At 44.7% G+C, this 21,610-nt stretch overlaps 1 protein-coding gene across 1 annotated transcript in view; it reads left to right on the top strand.

The window, feature by feature from the left end:
• Positions 1-5,318: 5,318 nt before the first annotated feature.
• The window catches only part of celsr2 (cadherin, EGF LAG seven-pass G-type receptor 2), a gene marked incomplete at both ends in the record, with an annotated part of 169,827 nt that continues 153,535 nt past the window's right edge, over positions 5,319-21,610 (top strand). Inside the window, one exon of the mRNA XM_084315750.1 lies at positions 5,319-8,880. Within this exon, the coding sequence (XP_084171876.1) occupies positions 5,319-8,880 (3,562 nt within the window). The remainder of the gene's footprint in view (positions 8,881-21,610) is intronic.

Genomic DNA, 21,610 nt, shown 5'->3' with positions numbered 1-21,610 from the left:
GAAGGTAGAGGGGTGCGTGTCCGTTTATGCAGTTATGGGTGAGCATCAGGATTTTGTAATTGAGACGGGGAGCCAATGTAATGAGTGGAGGATGGGGGTTATGTGATCGTGTTTACGGCATCTCATCAGGATCCTGGCAGCGCTGTTCTGGATGTATTGCAGCTTTTGGATGCTCTTGCCAGGAATCCCGATGAAGAGTCTGTTACAGTAGTCCAGTCTTGAGGAGACAAAGCCATGGACAAGCTTCTCTGCGTCTGACAGGGTTAAAGTGGGATGGAGTTTGGATATATTTTTTAGGTGATAGAATGAGGTCTTGCAGAGGTGTTTTATGTGGATGTTGAAGGTCAGACTGAACCTGGTGAGGGGTGCCAATGAGAAGTGCCTCGGTTTTTTTGCTGTTTAGTTGGAGGAAGTTGCTGTTCAACCATGCCTTTACCTCCTCAAGACGGGTGGTGAGGCATGACAGAGCTGCAGAGGGGTTACATCCAGACATTTATGACATACAAGATATACAAATATACAGTACTGTTTATTTACAGACAGGGTTTCAAAAAGAGAATATATACATTTGAGGGGAGGAAACTACATGGGGGGGGGGGGGGGGTTGGACAGTCAGTCAAAGCTTACCAAAAGCACGAGCAGTGAACTCCAAGACCACGTGACTGAACTCAAACTAGAAAGAAACAGACTAAGAAATGACGTAAACTCCATGATCAAAACTGCTAAAAAAAATGTCATCAATGACAAAACCGAGGAAAACAAAAATAAACCACGTGAACTTTGGAAATTACTCAACAATCAACTAGGCTGCAGTAAAAAACTCAAAACCAGGTTCTCAAACATAAACATAAAGACGGACAACACGCTCATCACAGACAAGCTGGATGTAGCCAATTACTTAAACACTTTCTTCACAAACATAGCCACAACACTGGTAAACAAACTACCCTCCCACTCAGGGCAGTATGGGGTAGAACACATAGTAGCATACTACAAGAACCTAGGCGTCCACAAAGACGACTTCAAACTGGAAATGGTAACTACAGATGAGGTACTCAAAAAACTGAGCGCCCTCCAACCAAACAAGGCCACTGGCCATGACAACATCCCCTCCAAATTCCTCAGAGACTCAGCAGCAGCCATCACCCCAGTCATCACACACATAATAAACCTCTCCATAAAACAGGGACACGTCCCCAAGGACTTCAAAATTGCGAGAGTAACACCCCTGCACAAAAAGGGCAGCAAATTAGACCCGGGTAACTACCGCCCTGTTTCTATCCTTACATCCATCTCGAAAGTCATGGAAAAAATAGTATACGAACAGATCGAAAAGTACCTCGCGGAAAAAAATCGAATCTACGAATTCCAATCTGGCTTCAGAACATCCCACTCCACTGACACATGCCTTCTCTACTTGAACGACCACATCAAACAAGAGGTGGACGCGGGCAAATACTGTGGCATGGTCATGCTGGACCTACAAAAGGCCTTCGACACTGTCAATCACACCATTCTGATTGACAAGCTAAAAGCAATTGGTTTTGATAGTTTATCAGTGAGCTGGATACAATCCTACCTGGAGGGGAGGGAACAGATGGTGGAAGTAAACGGTACCCTATCCCCCCCCCTCACAGTGAGCTGTGGTGTTCCACAAGGAAGCATACTAGGACCGCTACTATTCCTAATTTATGCAAATGACATGTCGTCAGCTTGTGACTGCAACTTGTTCCTGTTTGCGGACGACTCAGCCCTGCTGGTCTCTGACAAGAACAAGTTACAGGTTGAAAAAGCCCTCAGCTCGGAACTAGGCAAAATCTGCATATGGCTCGCCGACAACAAACTATCATTACACATGGGCAAAACAGAGTCCATTCTCTTCGGTTCAAATAACAAACTCAGCAAGACCGACGGCTTCTCGGTTACAGTGGGTGACAATATTATCACAAGGAAAGATGAAATTACCTACCTGGGTTCCATCCTAGAGGCTAATCTTTCCTGTGACAAAATGGCATCCAATGTAATAAAAAAAAGTCAACCAACGAACGCGATTCTTGTACCGGATCTCCTCTCTGGTAAACAAGAATACCCTGAAGACTCTAGCAGGAGCACTCATTCAAGGGTACTACGACTATGCTTGCACCTCATGGTACCAAAGCACCTCAAAGGCACTAAAAAACAAATTACAAACATCTCAAAACAAGCTAGTCAGACTACTACTTGACCTGACTCCTAGAACCCACCTCACCCCTGCCCACTTTGACAACCTAGGATGGCTTAGAGTAGACGACAGAGTACAGCAACTTGCAATGGGCCTGGTCTACAAGATACACTACGCGACCAAGGTACCCATGTACATGTCTAAATACTTCCCAAAGGTCAGTGAATACCACGATCACAACACCAGAGGGAGCTCCACAAATCATGTAAAACCCAGATTCGGCTCAAACAAGGGACTAAACACGTTTCGCAATTATGCCACATCAATGTGGAACGCCCTACCTAAAGCTGTAAAGGAATGTGAATCACTACCCACTTTCAAAAACACTCTCAAAAAACACCTACGTGAGACTGCAATTCGAAACTGGCCCCTACAAATGTCCTAACCTAGTTGTACAGTAAATGACCAAGTAAGGCTTTGTCAATATTCCAATGTACAGTGTAAAATGTGTGTGTGTCCCCTACCCAATGTACAGCCCTCACCCAACCCACCCAACCCCACCCCACCCAACCAACCTCCTCCAATGTACAGTTTCTACGCCAAATGTATATACACTCCTTTTCTGGACACTTTTGTATCACAAACAGTACTGTATTTGCAAATCTGATATGTCATAAATGTATAGATGTAGCAGTACTGTCTATCTGTATGTCATGTATGTCATATATGTTATGATGAATTGAAAATGGGGGACCCTGATGTAAACAAGACGAAAGTCTTTCTCTGGTCTGCACCCCCTTAACAATTGTATGTATTGAGCTGTACTGTACTGTACCCATTCTGCAATCTGTTAATAAACTTTTCAATCAATCAATCAAAACCGGGGTCAGTTTCTAATTGCGGCCAGTTTTGAAGGTGGGTAGGGATTCACATTATTTTACGGCTGTGGGTAGGGCATTCCACATTGTTGTGGCATAATTGCGAAACATGTTTAGTCCCTTGGTTTGAGCCCAATCTGGGTTGAACATGATTTGTGGAACTCCCTCTGATGCTGTGGTCGTGGTATTCACTGACCTTTGGGAAGTATTTCGACATGTACATGGGTACCTTAGTAGTGGTGTAGTGTATCTTGTAGACCAGGCCCATTGCAAGTTGCTGTACTGTGTCGTCTACTCTTAGGCTAGCCTTTTTTATGATGAATTGAAAATGGGGGACCCTGATGTAAACAAGACGAAAGTCTTTCTCTGGTCTTCATCCCCTTAACAAGTGTGTGTATATTGAGCTGTACTGTATTGTACCCATTCTGCAATCTGTTAATACAATTTTCAATCAATCAATCAATCAAAGCCATCCTAGGTTGTCAAAATGGGCAGGGCTGAGGTGGGTTTTAGGAGTAAGGTCAAGCAGTAGTCTGACCAGTTTGTTTTGTGATGTTTGTAGTCTTGTTTTTAGTGCCTTTGAGGTGCTTTGGTACCATGAGGTGCAAGCATAATCGTAGTACCCTTGAATGAGTGCTCCTTAGAGTCTTCAGGACAGGGTATTCTTGTTTACCAGAGAGGAGATCCGGTACAAGAATCTTGTTCGTTGGTTGACTTTTTTTTATTACATTGGTTGCCATTTTGTCACAGGAAAAATTTGCCTCTAGGATGGAACCCAGGTATGTAACGGGGTCTCCTATTATATACATTTAATTAAATGGCCTAAACGGTTCAATTGTTAAGGTGTTTTCAGCTTTGAAACTCACTTATTTGACCACCAGATAATTGAAGGAGATGGACTCTTTCATCTCCCTGCACTATGAGTCATACATATCACATCTTCACAGCAGCACTAAGTGGGGCTCGCTAGGAACACAGTCAGCATAGAATATTACTACAGTGAATTGAAAGCGCCACTATTAGTTTATTTGATTTGCAATACAATACAACAATCGTCAACCCACTAGGGGAAATTAGTGGTATGAATAGTAGTAATCATTCACTTGATGCTGTAATAATACGTTTACACCAGTAGGTGTCAGGGAAGCTCAATTTATCAACTCGGTTCCTACTATTTGCAACTATCCTTCGAAGATATTGACTGCTGAGTTACCTTTTTGGAAACATGTTTTGAGAATATCTCAGACAAGAGACGTGTGTTGTAACGGTCCAGAACGTCATTTGTAATCCCTACCGTATCCAAATCCTTTGTTTTTAGAACGCACGTGCAACAATAAATAAACAAAAACAGCTTTTGTAATGAAGATGCGCACGTGCACACATGGCGGGTATGGCCATCACGCATTGGAACGTTTTATTAATCACGATCTTAAAATGGGTAGTTGCAAATGATATAGGAGAGGTGGAGACACTTTACTTGTCATGTAAAAATGAAATAAAGTATTCAAAGTCTAAAACCATTCAGCCTGATGCCGTCGTTTGTCTAAAATGTACATCTATTTTTTATTTGTATTATAATAAAATAACATTTAGGTACAGTTGTTGATATTGTTGTTGGAGGAGGACTGTACTGTACCCATTCTGCAATCTGTTAATAAACTTTTCAATCAATCAATCAATCACCACATCAAAACCAATCTGATCATAGCATAGGTGTGTGCTCTGCTTGTATCCAATCCGCTATATCCTAATCTAAATGTTATGTTATATCAGATTCATGTGCCAATGTGCTCGATTGCCACATAGACCACTGTCCCAAGATTTGAAAAGTTCTTGTTAGTTTATATTGTGATCATCTTGTTGCAGCCTGTGCTGTTGCTGTGCATGGACTGGCAGTGGCAAGGAAGAGCCTACCAGGGTCCCGCGACCCCCCAGAGCTGGATCTCTCTCTCTCACACACACACACACACACACGCGCACACACACGCACACACACAGAGAGAGAGAAACAGGTTTATGATAATGAGGAGCCTCTCAAGGCGCAGGGTAGCAGGAGCCATTTTTATATCATTGATACGGAGACGCGCGGACGGAGTGGATCTACGCCTCGGTTTGGTCGCTGCGGTCTCTCTCATCATACAACTGGATTTACCTACGAAAGTGTGTTGAAAGCATGATGGATACGTTACAGCGAAAGGAAACACACAGGCGGAAAGTTTAACGAAAAGGCGTCTGGAATTATTACTTTGAAACCCGGTGAACAACACAACTGAGGAGCGATGCACGTAATCAAGTGGGATTTGTTGTTTATTTTCTTTGGGTGGTCGAAACTAATTTCACTGTCGAATTGTTACTCCGTTCACATCAGTGAGGATGCGGAGCTGCGGACAGTGATCGCAAGTGTGGAACAGAGGGGAGCGTGCACTTTGGATCAGGTCATCGCTCCCAAATTCACAGAGAGCTTCATTGAGACTCGGACTGATGCCGCGGCGGGTATTGTGCTCGTTTCGGACACAATACACTGCTCCTCGTTGCGCTCGAACCCGTTCACGGTTTACATAGTGGTAGACTGCGTTGACAATAGATCTGATTCCAGACATCTCCTCACCAGTCAGTATGATGTGCATGTCCATGGCAGGAACTGTTCAAACAAACATAAAATAAAAGAGCAATGGGATATGGAAATTATTAGTTTGTTTGAGTCCCGTAACCATAATTTAGAATGCCATGAGGCTGGTTCGGCATTATTTTCAGTGACTGATCTCTTACCCGGCTCCGTGACCAGCCGCATCCACTGCAAAGTAACCAGGGGCGGCGGGTTTTACTTCTCGGAGGGGGAGTTGTTTGTGTCTGAGACACTGTGCTGGAGTCGGGACACACTCCTCGAACTAGACTTGCATTGTAACCAATTCATGGGAAATGGGCTGCGGTCTAAAACTCGCAGCATCTCAGTCCACTGGCTTGTAGGTCAGGGTCCCTTTAGACAGGGCCACCTAGGGAAGTTATTGGAGAGAGCTGCCCAGTCTGACTCGGGCATTGTGAGTAGGAAAAAGAGGAGCACCAACAGCAGCCCCCAGTTCCAACCTCCCATGTACCAAGTGTCTGTGCCAGAGAATAAGCCAGCTGGAACCCCTGTTGTTGTTTTGAAAGCTGTGGATGTGGATGAGGGGGAGGCAGGCAGACTAGAGTATTTTATTGAAGCTCTGTTCGACAGCCGTTCCAACAATATTTTTTTTGTGGACCCTGCCAATGGAGCTGTCTCCACCGTAGAGATTCTAGACAGGGAGACAAAGGACACCCATGTGTTCCGTGTGACTGCGGTTGACCACGGCACCCCCCGGCGAACGGCCATGGCCACCCTCACTATCACAGTCAGCGACACTAACGACCACAACCCTGTGTTTGAGCAACAGGACTATAAAGAGAGTGTCCGGGAGAACCTAGAGATAGGCTACGAGGTGCTGACTGTCAGAGCCACAGACGGGGACGCGCCGGTCAACGGTAACATCGTTTACCATGTCCTCAACAGTAATGGCTCCAATGATGTGTTTGAAATTGACCCACGGTCAGGTGTAATCCGGACCAAAGGTCCTGTAGACAGAGAGGAGGTGGAGGCCTATATGCTGTTGGTCGTAGCCAACGACCAAGGCCGCGACCCCGGTCCCCGTAGTGCCACGGCAACCGTTCACATCGTGGTGGAGGACGACAATGACAACGCTCCTCAGTTCAGTGAGAAACGATATGTGGTCCAGGTGCCCGAGGACATGGCACCCAACACAGAGATACTGCAGGTGATGGCATCAGACCAGGACAGAGGGAGTAACGCCGTTGTGCACTTCAGCATCATGAGTGGTAACTCTAGGGGCCAGTTTTACATTGACGCTCAGACTGGCACGATGGACCTGGTGAGTCACCTGGACTACGAGGCTAACAAAGAATACACCCTGCGAATCAGGGCTCAGGACGGCGGACGGCCACCGCTGTCCAACATCAGCGGCCTGGTCACGGTGCAGGTGCTGGATGTCAACGATAATGCCCCCATTTTTGTCAGCACCCCTTTCCAGGCCACTGTGCTGGAGAATGTGCCGCCGGGCTACTCCATCATTCACATCCAAGCTGTCGATGCAGACTCCGGAGATAACTCGAGGCTGGAATACCGCCTCACTGAAACCACACCCAACTTCCCCTTCACCATCAACAACAGCACTGGGTGGCTCATAGTGGCAGCCGAGTTGGACAGGGAGAGTGTTGACTTTTACAACTTCGGAGTGGAGGCCCGTGATCAAGGTCACCCAGCCATGTCCTCCTCAGCTAGCATTAGTATGACTATTCTAGATGTCAACGACAACCACCCAGAGTTCACTCAGAAGGCCTACTACATGCGGCTGAATGAGGATGCTGCTGTGGGGACAAGCGTAGTGACTGTGTCTGCTGTTGACCAGGACATCAACAGTGTTGTGACGTATCAGATAGCCAGCGGAAACACCAGGAACAGGTTCTCCATCACTAGTCAGAGTGGAGGGGGGCTCATCACTCTGGCGCTGCCCTTAGATTATAAGCTGGAGCGCCAGTACGTCCTTAGTGTCACTGCAAGTGATGGCACACTATTTGACACTACCAAGGTGCATGTGAACGTCACTGACGCCAACACCCACCGCCCTGTATTTCAGAGTTCCCATTACACTGTGAACATCAACGAGGACAGGCCCACGGGCACCACTGTGGTAGTGATCAGTGCGACGGATGAAGATACAGGTGAGAACGCACGTATAACCTACTTTATGGATGACAGCATCCCTCAGTTTGACATCGACACTGATACCGGTGCTGTCACCACGCAGATGGAGCTGGACTATGAGGACCAGGTTTCTTATACGTTAGCCATCACGGCTCGGGACAACGGCATCCCGCAGAAATCCGATACCACCTACCTGGAGATACTGGTGAATGACGTGAATGACAATTCTCCCAGGTTCCAGAGAGACCACTATGTGGGGTCTGTGATGGAGGACGTGCCTGTGTTTACCAGTGTGGTCCAGGTGTCTGCTATTGATCGAGATTCTGGGCTCAACGGCCGTGTGTTTTACACCTTCAAGGGAGGCGAGGATGGCGATGGGGACTTCATAATTGAGTCCACCTCCGGCATTGTTCGCACACTGCGCCGTTTAGATCGAGAAAATGTGCCCGTGTACAGCTTGCAGGCCTTTGCTGTGGATAAGGGGGTTCCTGCCTTGAAAACATCAGTGAACATCCAAGTGACCATCCTAGATGTGAATGACAACCCCCCAGTGTTTGAGAAAGATGAGTTTGACATCATGGTGGAAGAGAACAGTCCCATTGGTGTTGTCGTCGCTCACATATTGGCGTCAGACCCCGACGAAGGGAGTAATGCCCAGATCATGTACCAGATAGTTGAGGGGAACATTCCAGAAGTGTTCCAGCTGGACATTTTCTCAGGAGAACTGACGGCTTTGATCGACCTGGACTATGAGACAAGGTCTGAGTACATCATTGTTGTCCAGGCCACCTCCGCCCCCCTCGTCAGCCGTGCCACAATACACATCAAACTTGTGGATAAGAATGACAATGTGCCTGTGCTGAAAAACTTCCAGATAATCTTCAACAACTATGTTACCGATAAATCAAGCAGCTTCCCCACTGGAGTAATCGGGCGCATCCCTGCCCACGACCCAGATGTTTCCGACCAACTGCACTACAGCTTTGAGGTGGGGAATGAGCTCAATCTCGTCATCCTGAACCAGAGCACGGGGGAGATTCAGCTGAGCCAGGCCATGGATAACAACAGGCCCCTGGAGGCCTCCATGAGGATATCTGTATCAGGTGAGACCCTAGCCCCTTTCACAGAGAGAAGCCTGCAAAATAAGTGGTATTTAAAAAATGCAGCATTGCTAGTTCCAGACCCATTCACACTGTCTTTTATAAAGCTACGAACTTGCTGGCTTGTGGCCTAACACTTTCACACAGAAAATCACGTACTCGTGGACCCCAGAAGAAGTAGTTGTTGCCTTGGTAACAACTAATGGGGATCCAAATAAATAATAATACTGCTGCTCAGCTACACAAATTAAGCAACGTATTATATGTACTGTAGTGTAATGCATAAAGAAGACTTTTGTTTTGTCACACAGTATAAAAAGGTAGTTTCTAAATCCCATAGCTCAGATCGAAGTTCTTTATAAACCTTACCATAACCATCCCCGCTAACTACAAATAAAAAATAGATGTCCTTCCCAGCTATAGGATGTAGACACTACCGAACAAAAAGCCGGCTTGGTGCTGTCTTCATGACTAGGTCGGAAACAAGCTTTGTGATGGTCTCTATCCCTTTCTCATAGAATATGAAGCCACCAATAAGCCAGACTTTTCTTGCTGTGTAAAAACGGGCCCATGAAACAATCTCTTAATTGATGCTTTCAACCAAGGCCCCATGCCCTCACTGGAGGTAGAGTCGAGAGGGATATAGGCTGTCTGACTGTGGATTATTTTGAAATGTAGGTTTCTTTCAGATATATTTTAGTTTTAGATCACTGGGTAGCAAGGGGGTAATTATTTAGGTATGTCTTTCTTTACTTTGGCATTCCAGTATAATGTCCTTGTTTTGGAATGAATCATGTGGTAGGATTAACATTCAGCATGATCTTGATAAGCCACTTCATCCAAAAATATTTGAGAGAGAGAAACTCAGTCACTCAGAGGTTCACACAGAGTCAACTATTGAAAATAGGTCTTCAAGGGAAATTGGTTTCATTGGGTTATTTTGGGGATTTGGCATTTTATCAAAGAGTATGCTTGTTTACACAAGACTGATTTAGATCACAATGCTATTTTCATTTGAATAGGCATTCATCTGGGCATGTGTGTAGCCGGATGGTGTGATTTGGGTCCTGTAGGATAGGATACACACTCCAGTGCGCAGACTACAGACTGTTCATCTCTCATAATTGTCGATAAACCCACCCTCCCGTTGTATGAAAGATTTAATAAAATTATGATCTGGTTTTTATAGCTTGTTCAGAGAATGAAACAACAGACGTGGTTGTTTCCAACATGTTAACCTTTTTGTTATGTAATTTAATTTCATTCTTAGATCAGGCCTACGTTTAACACACTATGAAAGCCAGTGCATTCCCTGCCCCTGTGTATTTTCAGGGCTTTGAGCATTTAATAATGGCAGATTTGGGTTGGCTTGGCTGTGGGTCAGAGTGTTGTATACAGTACATGGTGGTACCAGGCTCTATGGACTTGGATTAGCTCTCAAATGGATTGAACGCGTGATGGGCCAAAATCGTCAGGCCTGCACAAAATATACCTGCCAGAAACTTTGCTGTTGATGAGAAGCAGTGTGGTGCTGTGTTTAATTGCTGTGACGGTTCAATTGCCCATGCCAGTAAAAATTACAGATAGTTTTGTTTGCTCCAAAAATGTGAATTAAGGATGAGCAGCATACCCAACGAATCATGCCAAGATTTAGGCTTGTTAGAACGAAGCCTTATATTTGATTTGTCTTCCAGTGGTAATGTGTATTAGACATTAAGAATTCATGGAATGGATGTCAGTTTGAGTCTGGTGTCCGTACCACTGTTTGGTTGATTTACACATGTACAGTGTTTGTCTCTTGAGTGCCAGATAGCCTCCTCTATAGTTAACCTAGTTGTTATGATGTACTGTATTCGGGGCTCTGCCTTTTCTTCTCATTTTACTATCTGACCTCCCTGGAGCGTCCTTAAAAGAGGAGGAGTCGCAAGTGGTAGATGAGATAGCCGCCTGCTTCTCTGGGAGGACAATAGTGGGCTGTCTTTTCAGAGGCAGGCACAAGACCTCATCCTCAGGCTCTGGTTGGGGGCAACAGCTGTGACTCTGCCAAGGACCAATTAGAGGCCTTGTTTCGTTGAGCGTCTCGCACCTGCTGGGGTATATATGTCAGCACCCCTGCTGTGTGGAGAGGAAGATGGAGATGTAGGGAAGTGTGGGGGAGGAGGACAGGAGAGAGAGAATCATGTTGTTGTAAAATGGGATGTATTGGGGAAGAGGTGGAGATCCTGTGCAATAGCAGATCATTAGAGAGGGACTGGAGAGGGAGACGAGGAAGAGAGATGAGCCTCTTGCTGCAGATGGATGCTGTTGACCCCATTTTTATACCACTTCTCCCTTAAGGGACCTCCCAGGTCTTCCTATTAGCTTCTCTCTTTGTTTTCCCCGCTTAACTGGCTGCCTATGATGAACGACTCTTGATGGGTTCTGTCAAGGCCAGACAACATGTTGTTCCACATGTGACTAACATCCCTGGAAAAACGCAGCCACACTGCAGAATCAAAAAGATGTGTTTTAATTTTTTATTATGTAGATTTAACAATTCTGTAAGTAGGGAGGCTGTTGATCTATTGAAAATTGAAAATTGAAAAAAGACAATTTATTCATAGCATGACAAGCTACAACTATGATTAACCATTACTCTAAATTGTGGAAGGTTTGTGCCTATAATCTCACAAATCGAATTTCTATTATGTTAAGTAATTCAACTGGTATTCATGGTAATCACCAATTTTTTGTTAAATGTAATATGTAGGCTACTTTTTTTGTTTGTTTGCTTTTACAGTGATGTTAATGTTTTTATGTACTAATACTAATATTCCTTAATCACATTAATGTAAATCCTGCAATATATAATCCATTTCTCCCCAATCCTGTCATCTGGACCCCAGGAAGACTAGCGTCTGTTGCCTGTGTATCGGCTAATGAGGATCCAGAAGAAGCAAACCATAAACCCTGTTAATCAGTTATAATATAGGATCATCGTCTCTTAGATGAATGTGAAATGAGAATTACTACCATATGCTTGTATCAATTGAAACGGATATAAAACATTTGATAGGACAGGATATGTCTGTCCTGCTTCCTCGGTGTAGTCCTATGTGTTCTTCTGCCAGTGAGGGAGCCAGATTTACAGCTGTGTGCCATGCAGTGAGTGGGGCCCACAGCTGTACAAGTGCAGGAGGAAGGAGTCTGTTTAATGGGCCGGATTAGACACACCATATTGTTGGTGCCGATGTGTGGATTAATTGCTACTGTGCAGATTACAGCTGTAAGCAGGGCTTGACGTAAACTTTTTGGCGATCATTGTGGCTAGTGGTTTTCCAAAGTCACTAGCCACTCAGCATTTTCACCAGCCAAAAATGTGTTTGTGTTTGTCATTGTCATTGTCTTTCTTCAACCAGGGAGAGAGAGAGAGGTCAGAGGGGCTGTGTGTTAATGGGTTCTTCTGACCTCCTGTTGACAGTGTGTGAACGTGTGTGCTTGTGTACATTACACTTAGGGCAGCACCACACCTCTTTCCAGGTCCACTTTCTCCATGGCACAGGGTCATAGAGATCCGGTCAGAACGGAGGCCAGACCATCTGGTCACAGAGCACCCTGGGCGTCGCTGAGACATGGAGACAAAACTCTGAATCGTGTGCCTTATTTTATTTTTATTTTTTTTACCTTATCCCGTTTCTCTTGATTCACAATTTTCCACAAATTATAACAAATATTTCCGGGGGTCCAAATGGAAAGATAGTTTTCAACAATGACGTTTGTGTGTCCGCTTCAGAACGACACAAAGGGAAGTGCTTTTTTTTATTTTTATTTTTTTACACAGAGAGGCAAAAAAATAAAAACACCTTTTTATTAGCCACCAAAAGGTCAGCCACCAAAGTGACTAGTAAGAGTGACAGAGTTACATGCCACTGCTGAATTCTACCCGCATTTGGCGGGTGGCGGGAGTTGTATAGTATGTAAGCAGTGCTAATTACAGATTTATGGGGTTGTCCGTTGTTGGGTTCTTTGCCTCTCTCTCTCAACGTGAAGGTAGAAGTCACGGCAACCCAGGAAAGAAGGGCTTCTGATGAGAATTCTGATCACACGGCAGGATGGGAGGCTTGTCGGAGGCTCTGGGATTAGCTGAGCTGCGTCTGATTCCTGGGATCTGTCGCTCCGGTGTTGACATACTGGGGGAGCTGAGCTACTGTCCTGGGGCAGGCGTGAGCATGCATAAACAGGTGTTTGCATTAGAGGGTATAGATTGTTTCCTCTCCTTTCATCCTTGAAACTTTGTTACCATGGCGCACGAATTGCAGGTAGTCCTTCGTTTCATGTGGAGCCAATATTCTAACCCTGCTCCCACTCTTGTACGCCAACATCCCCCTCCCTCCACAAATAGTAACATATTAATTGGCCTGAGATCACACTGCAGGCTGTTGCAGAAGGTCACAAATTACATGTTGGTGTCTGTGTTTATTTTCTGTTATTGGTCGCTGTCTAGAGTATCGCTGAATACACTGGCCTGAAGCGGTTCAGGATGCTCCTCTGCCGTCACTCGGGGAGCCCTCTGACCTATTGACCTCTGGGTCAGCTGGCCTCCGGCACCATAACCTGTCGCACAACTGCACTTGATGGCAAACTGCCCTTTCAGTCAGTTGAGAAATTCGAATTACTGTAGTAATGTAATTTGTCCACAAATGCAACATTTTAAACCCCTATTTGGGGTCTGTTACCCAACTCGATGTAAAGTGGTGCCTTTTATGCTGAAGCTCGGTGAGACCGGACCCTATACCGGAGGACATCTCTATTCTATTGTGTAGTGATTTGCTATTCAAATCTCATACACATGTTTTCATTGTTTGACCCTATGTAGACATGGCTGAATATGCCCCGTGTTTTCTATAGAACACTGAACTGGACTTGTATGTAGACAACTTGTTTTAAATATTCAAAGGCTTTTCCCCAGTTACACACACACACTCACACTCACAGTCTATAAAATTTGATGTGGTTGAATGGTGTTTTGTGAGGTGTCTTCCCCCCCCCCTGCACTGACGTTATCCTTGCATAAGATAACACTAGAGTGGAATCTTAATGGAGGAAGCCACTCTCTTCTTCATCGCATCGAAATCGGCGCAGAGCCAGGCCCAGTCAGTATAATTGCATTACAGTCTATTAAGACTTTAAGCTCTCTGTGGATGGAATTTCTCTGGGGTTTGTCTGTTTAGGGTTTAACTGGCTGTAATATTAGCTGATGGATGGAGAGTTGCATGAGACTGGGGGTCGTGACCTCAACCAGCTGTACTTCTCTGATTACTTTTCTCTCGAAAGTGTTTCACAGCGGGACTTGCTAAAAATCTTGATATCCCACCGATCCCACGTCCAATGGGTGGTTTATGGGGCATGAGGTCCAGTGAGGTTGGGGTTAAGGTAGGGGTTCATACATGAGATGCCACAGCAGTTAATCTTTCTGTCTCGTGTTGCATTCCATACCTTGAATTTCTTTTCTCCCAATAGTTGATTCATAGTTATATCTTGTGTGTGTTGTGCAAGTGAGTGACTAGAGTCATGTGTAATGTATGTGCCCCTTTCATTCTTCATGCTTCACTTGCCCGTCAAGATCGCGTTTAGTCACACTATCAGGCTTGCAGGGAATGCTTGTAGCACTGTCGCTCTCGCTCAGTGTTGCCAGCTGGGAAATGTTAAATTATTGTACCAGGGGCTTACACTTTCTTTTTTGGTGTTTTGGGGGGGTGGGGGGGGGGGGGGGGGGTGATCGTTTACAAGTTCTAACCAATAGAACATAATAGGTGTGCAGAGGGAAAATTATCATACAAATGCGATAATTATCATACACCTGGCAACCCTACCCTTGCTTTCCCCTTCTGGCATCACCTTGATCCCCCCCGTCTCTCTCCCACTTCGTCCCACTTCGTATTCGTCTTGTCACCCCCCTCCTATCTCCCCGTGTCCACGGTTCTCACCCCCATAACCTCCACTGTCCCTCCCATCAGTCCAGGGTTCTCCACCCTCTTTCTTTTCTACCCCCCTCCCTCTCTCTCCTTTTGACTGTTGTTCCCTCTCTCTCCCCTGTGAAAGGAAGAATGCCTAAGAGAAATGCTTTGTTAAGCACCCAGTTGTCATGGTGAGCCCAGCAATGCCTGAGAAATTCCTTGTGGGTGGGGACAAGGGGTAAGGTCCCTTTTGTGGAGCGAAGATGGGGGGAGGGGCAGCGCATAAAGTTCTAAAGTGCAACTGTCTCCCCTCTCCTGTTTTCCAGTGAAGTATGGAGTCTTTCCTTTGGACACGGGGACCTGTGGTGCTTAGAGCCCAGTGACCTGTCCTACTAGCTCTTTCTCTCTTAACCATGAAACCCTTTATGGGACACACACAGTTTAACAGTCCATGCCCATTATTTAGAAAATATTAAATAAATGTTGGGAAAACTTGGCAAATATTTTCAATTTTCATTAATGTTTTTTTTCTTTATTTTATATATATATATATATATATATATATATATATATATATATATATATATATATATATATATATATAAAGCTGCAAAAGTAGCCCTTGTTTTTGGCAGATGCAGACTTGTACTTGTGTTTGAAGACTTTCTCAGTTAGGAGCACACAGGGTGAGATGACCGCGTTGTCCCTTTGATTTGTGACACAGATGCGCCGAGAGGGGTATCTGATTTCCTGCCGTCGGCTTGTTTCTCAATAGGAGAACCTCCTTTGTAGGACTTGTTCCTCTCTGCTTGGTTGCATTGAAGGTCTGGCTGAGGTGGGGGGATGACATCATCCCAGTGTTAGGGGGGGGGGGGGGGGGGGTTGTGATTAGGGCTGGTGCATCACTGGCGTGGAGCATGGAGGAGTTTGCACATATCCCAGCGTTGTCCAGTATTGTCCCCACTATCAGCAGACAATGGGGACAGGGAGTTTAGCGCGCTCCGTCTGGGATGGCGCCCCTCCATTTCTTTGTGTCCACTTGCTTGGCCTGGCGCTGCTGTCGTCAGGGGACTATGACCGGGCTTGTTATAATGAATCATGAATTGGCCTATTTACTGTATGGTCTGGTAGAGATTGTATCTAAAACAGTCATTGCTGTACGGCTGTCCTCGACCTAAAGAACTCGGTCGATCAAAAGTCGTAGGATTTTTGTCCTGACTAATCGATTTGTTGATTTAATCGACAAATCTAGAAAATTGTGTTTCACGCATGCAATCACGCAGAGGGACCTCTTTAAACGTAGTGCTTATCAGAGCGGGGCTTTTCAAGAACTCACTCAGTGTGGAAGAAAGTAACAACATGAGTAATACAAAGTCTTGCTTGATTAAGAGTCCCAACCAGCTCTACTTTACTGTAATGCACTTTCCTCAATGTTACAGTATAATAATAAAAGCCTAGCGCAATACTTTGTTTGCAAACCTGCTTAATCATAATTCCAGATCTCTCAATGGAGTAAAAACTCATTACGTAACCATGTACTAATGTTATACGTTGTGCATAGCGGATTGTTTATTTAACAGATATCTGCTCTGTAAGCCACATTGCACTAATTTAGCATCAGACCATGCAGAGATTTCACAGTGACCTGGTTTCACATGCTACTATACTTAGGAGTGCAAAATGTCGTCATTAGTCTTTCATGTTTTATGGCAAACGTGATGGTAAGGAATGGAGCTGGTGGGCTAGAGGTGGTTTAACCGAAGTGGAAAATCCCTGGTGAATTTCACATGGTTTTAATCATCACCATCAAATCTGACAGAATGACGATAGGAGGCCTTTCAAGCTAACTTAACAGATGGTGTCTTCTTTTACCATAGTAATTATGCAATTTTGTCATCACGGTTTGGTGGCATTGTGTAAACGAGGTCATTGTTAAGACTGTATATGCTGTCCTGTTGGCTATAGGTGGATTGTTTTACAGTAATTGGTCCAGCATGTTCACATTTCATGATTTGGACATGTGCTTGAATTCTGGATGACTGGATGAGTTCATAAATCCCACAAAATGTGTCCTTCCAGAAGGAATTCTTGTTGCGACCTTCCAATGTTTCAACCATAAACTCACGATGATTTTTTTTTTTTTTTTTTTTTTTTATATTATAAATCTTTCCCCCCCTCCTTTTTCCTCCGATTTTCTCCCATCCCAATGTTAGTCGTTATGCCAATTCCCAATCCCCTTCCTGGTCGCTGCGCACTTATCCCCCACAGTCGGTCTGGGAGAGTGGAGGCTATCACGTGCTTCCTCCGACACACGTCTAGCCAATCAATCGCTTCTTTTCACCTGGCAGCGCGGACTCTCAGGCTGAGGTTACACCTTTCGTATCATCTTCGTATTGTTTTCTTATACGCATCGCCGCGTATCGCCGCGACGTCATGCGCCTCGAGTCACACTTTCGTTTTTTTTTCGTTTTTGTCAGCCAAGCACACTGATGTAGTACACTGCCAAAGCAGTAGGTGGCAGTAGGTGGCAAACATGAAGGCAATTTCAACCAATCAGAACGAATGTGCCAATACACTTCCTGGTGGAAGCTCCACCAGAAAATGTCAATAAGGCAGCCTATGCCGCGCCACCATCTTGTTTACTCAATGCAGCAATAATTTTCCAGCAAAGCCTAATAAAAGTGCAATAAACAAAACGGATACATTCACTGTGTGTTCTGCTTGTCATTTGTTGATGAAACAAAACTAACATCAACACAAGTGACCACCAAGAGCGGATAGTTTTAGTCTAAAAACGATCGGTAGCATTGTTAGGGCTAGAAGCTAGCATTGTGGCTAGAAGCTAACGTTAGCTCACGCTACTTAGCCAGCACGAAACTGATGATATCGCGAGCTATCAGTAGTTAGATAACATTAGAGACAACGCTGTGTGTATTAAACAAAGGTGAATAGATGACTGGGCCATTTTGTTTAATGCTTGTTAAGTTGAAAGAGGAACTCTGAGCTAACAGGGTCTGAATCCTGATAGCTCACGTTAGCCAGCTCATGCAATCGGTAATGCTAGCAGAATGAATGGATGTAAACTTTATTTACCATATTGCATATGGGTACAATACAATACGGCTCAATACAAACAATTGTTAAGGGAATGCAGACTGTTGTAGCTTGGACTGGGGTCCTTATAACAATAACTTGACAACACATGGTAGCTGAAGCTATTTGGGACACGGAGCTCTGCCTCTGTCCCAAACACACACACACTGTACACAGGAAGGGCACGCAGATGGTATCTACTGCGCATGGGCGTTTTCGCAACAACTGCTCCGTGCTGACTACACGCTGTATTCCTGGCGTTTTTTTTGCGTATCTCCAAACGCAAACACAATTTTGCGTTTCAGCCGTATCCACAAAAAAACGCCAAAAAACGCGTTTCTGTGTAGATAGGACATGATACGTCGTCAAAAACGTATAAAAAAACGCCAGGAATACACTAGTCTAACCTCAGCCTCACTGAGAGGGTGTAACGTGTGGAAGGATCACACTACCCCCCTTAGATCCTATCCGCGCTGAGCAGGCGCCCCGACCGAACTGTAGGAGTCGTTGTTTACAACGACCTGGACCCACCCCGCCAGCTTTCCCACCCTCTAATACTGCCAATTGTATTAGTGTGAACGGCCAGCCAAGCTGGTGACACGCCGGGAGCTGGATTCGAACAGGCGAATCCTAGCGTCTCCGGCGTTGGTGACGAACGCAATCTCCGCTATGCCACCTGACCGCCCTACGATGACTGTCTTTGTAAGATTAGTCTAATGGCAGTTATTTTTATATATTTTTATTATTGGATTTTTATTTATAACACAAACATTGAATAGACCTGCAGCTTCAGTTATTTATGATCACAATTTGGTCACCTGGAATTAAATACCCACTTATTGCTAGTGGTTGCTGGCTGTTTCAGTTTTAGAGTCCACTATTGGAGATAAGTGACAGTCATTATTGTCACTACTACCTGCTCAGTATGCTGCTACAGTCTACGGCTGGACAGTGTGACCTGAAACTGAAATCCACAACTACTTACAGTATATTATCACATTTACCTTTTGTAATGATAATTGTAAAGCGATAATTCATTATTCAAACACCAGTGCACAAATGCCACATTCTCGGGTCACGTTGGCCCTCTTGTCAACATGTTTGTAACATTACTCTGTCAGCATGTTTGTCTACAGCCTGAGCCTATGCACTTACGTAACATACCGACGTGGGCAGAACCAGGTTGGTAAGAGACGTTTCCTGTGTTGTCTATATGGATTGAGTATGGTATGCTTGAATAACAGCCTCATGCTTGGTCACGTCTCTGCATACTAATGTCTCTTTACTATTGTGCTGACGGCAGTATTCCTTTAATATGCAAATGTATTGATTTGAACTGTTCACTCCTTGGCTTTAAGCCCCTTCATAATAAGGAAAAAATCTCTGGAATGCCTTGTTCCTGTGGTTTAGATATAGTGGAGTGTTTTCCTTAGGGAACACATTGGTTTAGATATAGTGGAGGGTTTCCATCCGGGAACACATTGGTTAAGATATAGTCGAGGGTTTCCATCCGGGAACACACTAACACAGTGGTTTATATATAGTAGTGGAGTGTTTCCATCAGGGAACACACTAACACAGTGGTTTATATATAGTGGAGTGTTTCCATTAGGGAACACACGAACACAGTGGTTTATATATAGTGGAGTGTTTCCATCAGGGAACACACTAACACAGTGGTTTATATATAGTGGCGTGTTTCCATCAGGGAACACACTAACACAGTGGTTTATATATAGTGGAGTGTTTCCATCAGGGAACACACTAACACAGTGGTTTATATATAGTGGAGTGTTTCCATTAGGGAACACAGTGGTTTAGATATAGTGGAGTGTTTTCCTTAGGGAACACATTGGTTTAGATATAGTGGAGTGTTTTCCTTAGGGAACACATTGGTTTAGATATAGTGGAGTGTTTCCATCAGGGAACACGGTGGTTTAGATATAGTGGAGTGTTTCCATCAGGGAACACTGTGGTTAAGATAATAGTGGAGTGTTTTCCTCAGGGAACACAGTGGTTAAGGGCAAGGCCATGGTTACACAGGGGTTTTTTGTTTTTGTTTTGTTGCTGAATAATTACGTTTGCTGTCCCAGTTAAATAGAAATGCCGTTTTGGCAGGATAACGCGTTGCCCTACTGACAACGCTGAAATTGTGTTTCCGTTTTGGATACTCGCCAAAATTCGCCGACAACGTGTCATGTAATCTGCGCTGAGCCGTTGTTGCTCAACGCCCATGCGCAGTAGATACCGACATCTGCGTGCCCTCACCAACGTCCGGTGACCATGTGTTGTCAAGTTATTGTTATAAGGAGCCCAGTCCAAGCTACAACAGTCTGCATTCCCTTAACAATTGTTTGTATTGAGCTGTATTGTATTGTACCCATTCTGCAATCTGTTAAATAAAGTTTACATCCATTCATTCTGCTAGCATTAACGATTGCATGAGCAGCTGGCTAACGTGAGCTAACGTTAGCTACCTGCCGTAGCTACCAGACCCTGTTAGCTCAGAGCTCCTCTTTTCAATCTTAACAAGCATTAAACAAAATGGCCCAGTCATCTATTCACCTTTGTTTAATACATGAGGCGTTGTCTAATGTTATCTAGCTACTGATAGCTCCTGATATCATCAGTTTGGTGCTGGCTGGCTAACGTGAGCTAACGTTAGCTCCTAGCCACAATGCTATACTGTTATAATGGCATATCCCTATCACGTTAGCACATAAGCTAACAAAATCGGCGATGATGAGACTAAACTCCGCTCTTGGTGGTCAATTGTGTTGATGTTAGTTTCGTTTCATCAACAAATGAGAGGCAGAACACACAGTGAATGTATCCGTTTTGTTTATTGCACTTTTATTGCACTTTCTTTGCTGAAAAATAAATGCTGTTGGCTAAATGGCTCACGGAGGCATTTAAAGATGGTGGTTTGTTGTTTTTTTGCAGGAAGTGTATTGGCACATTCAAGTTGTCTGATTGGTTGAAAATTGCCTTTATGTTCGCCACCTACTGCTTTGGCATTGTACTACATCACTGTGCTCAGGTCGCAAAACAAATGTCTAACTTGCCTGCCATTACGTTGCGTTCTGGAAAGCGAAACTGACCTTGAAAACAAAACGAAAATACCACTGTGTAACCGACGCCAAGATATAGTGGAGTGTTTCCATCAGGGAACACTGTGGTTGAGATAATAGTGGAGTGTTTTCCTCAGGGAACACGGTGGTTAAGATATAGTGGAGTGTTGGCGGCTGGGTGGCGCAGCGGGCAAGGCGCTCGCCACTAACGCAGGAGATACTGGTATCAGGGTTCGAAATTAACTGGAGCTTGGGGCATAATGCCCTTGAAAATGGACAAAATGCCCTCGAAAATCAGTTAAGGGGGGCACTTAATGCCCCCGACAGTTTACTAATTATATATATATATGTATCCGGTAATGGAGCGTCTGTGTATCGTACGGTTCAGATGACGCGCAAATAAAAAAATTCATTTGGCGGAGCCGGTGTTCTGCACTGGCTGCAGGCAGCAGCAGCAGCACTGCAGCCCAATAGGGTCCAGCTGCAGCCAGGTGCTAGTCAGTTTGTGTAAAAATTAGGGGTGGGAATCACCAGTTTCATCATGATACGATACGATATCGATTCTTTGGACAACGATACGATATTTGCCGATATCACAAAGTCTCTCACGATACAATACGATACGATTAGATT

The sequence above is a fragment of the Notolepis coatsorum genome (assembly GCF_963971535.1).
Source record: "Notolepis coatsorum genome assembly, chromosome: 6".
NCBI classification, from domain to species: domain Eukaryota; kingdom Metazoa; phylum Chordata; class Actinopteri; order Aulopiformes; family Paralepididae; genus Notolepis; species Notolepis coatsorum.
Note: the sequence above shows the minus strand (reverse complement) of the source record. Positions and strands in the feature narration are given on the sequence as shown.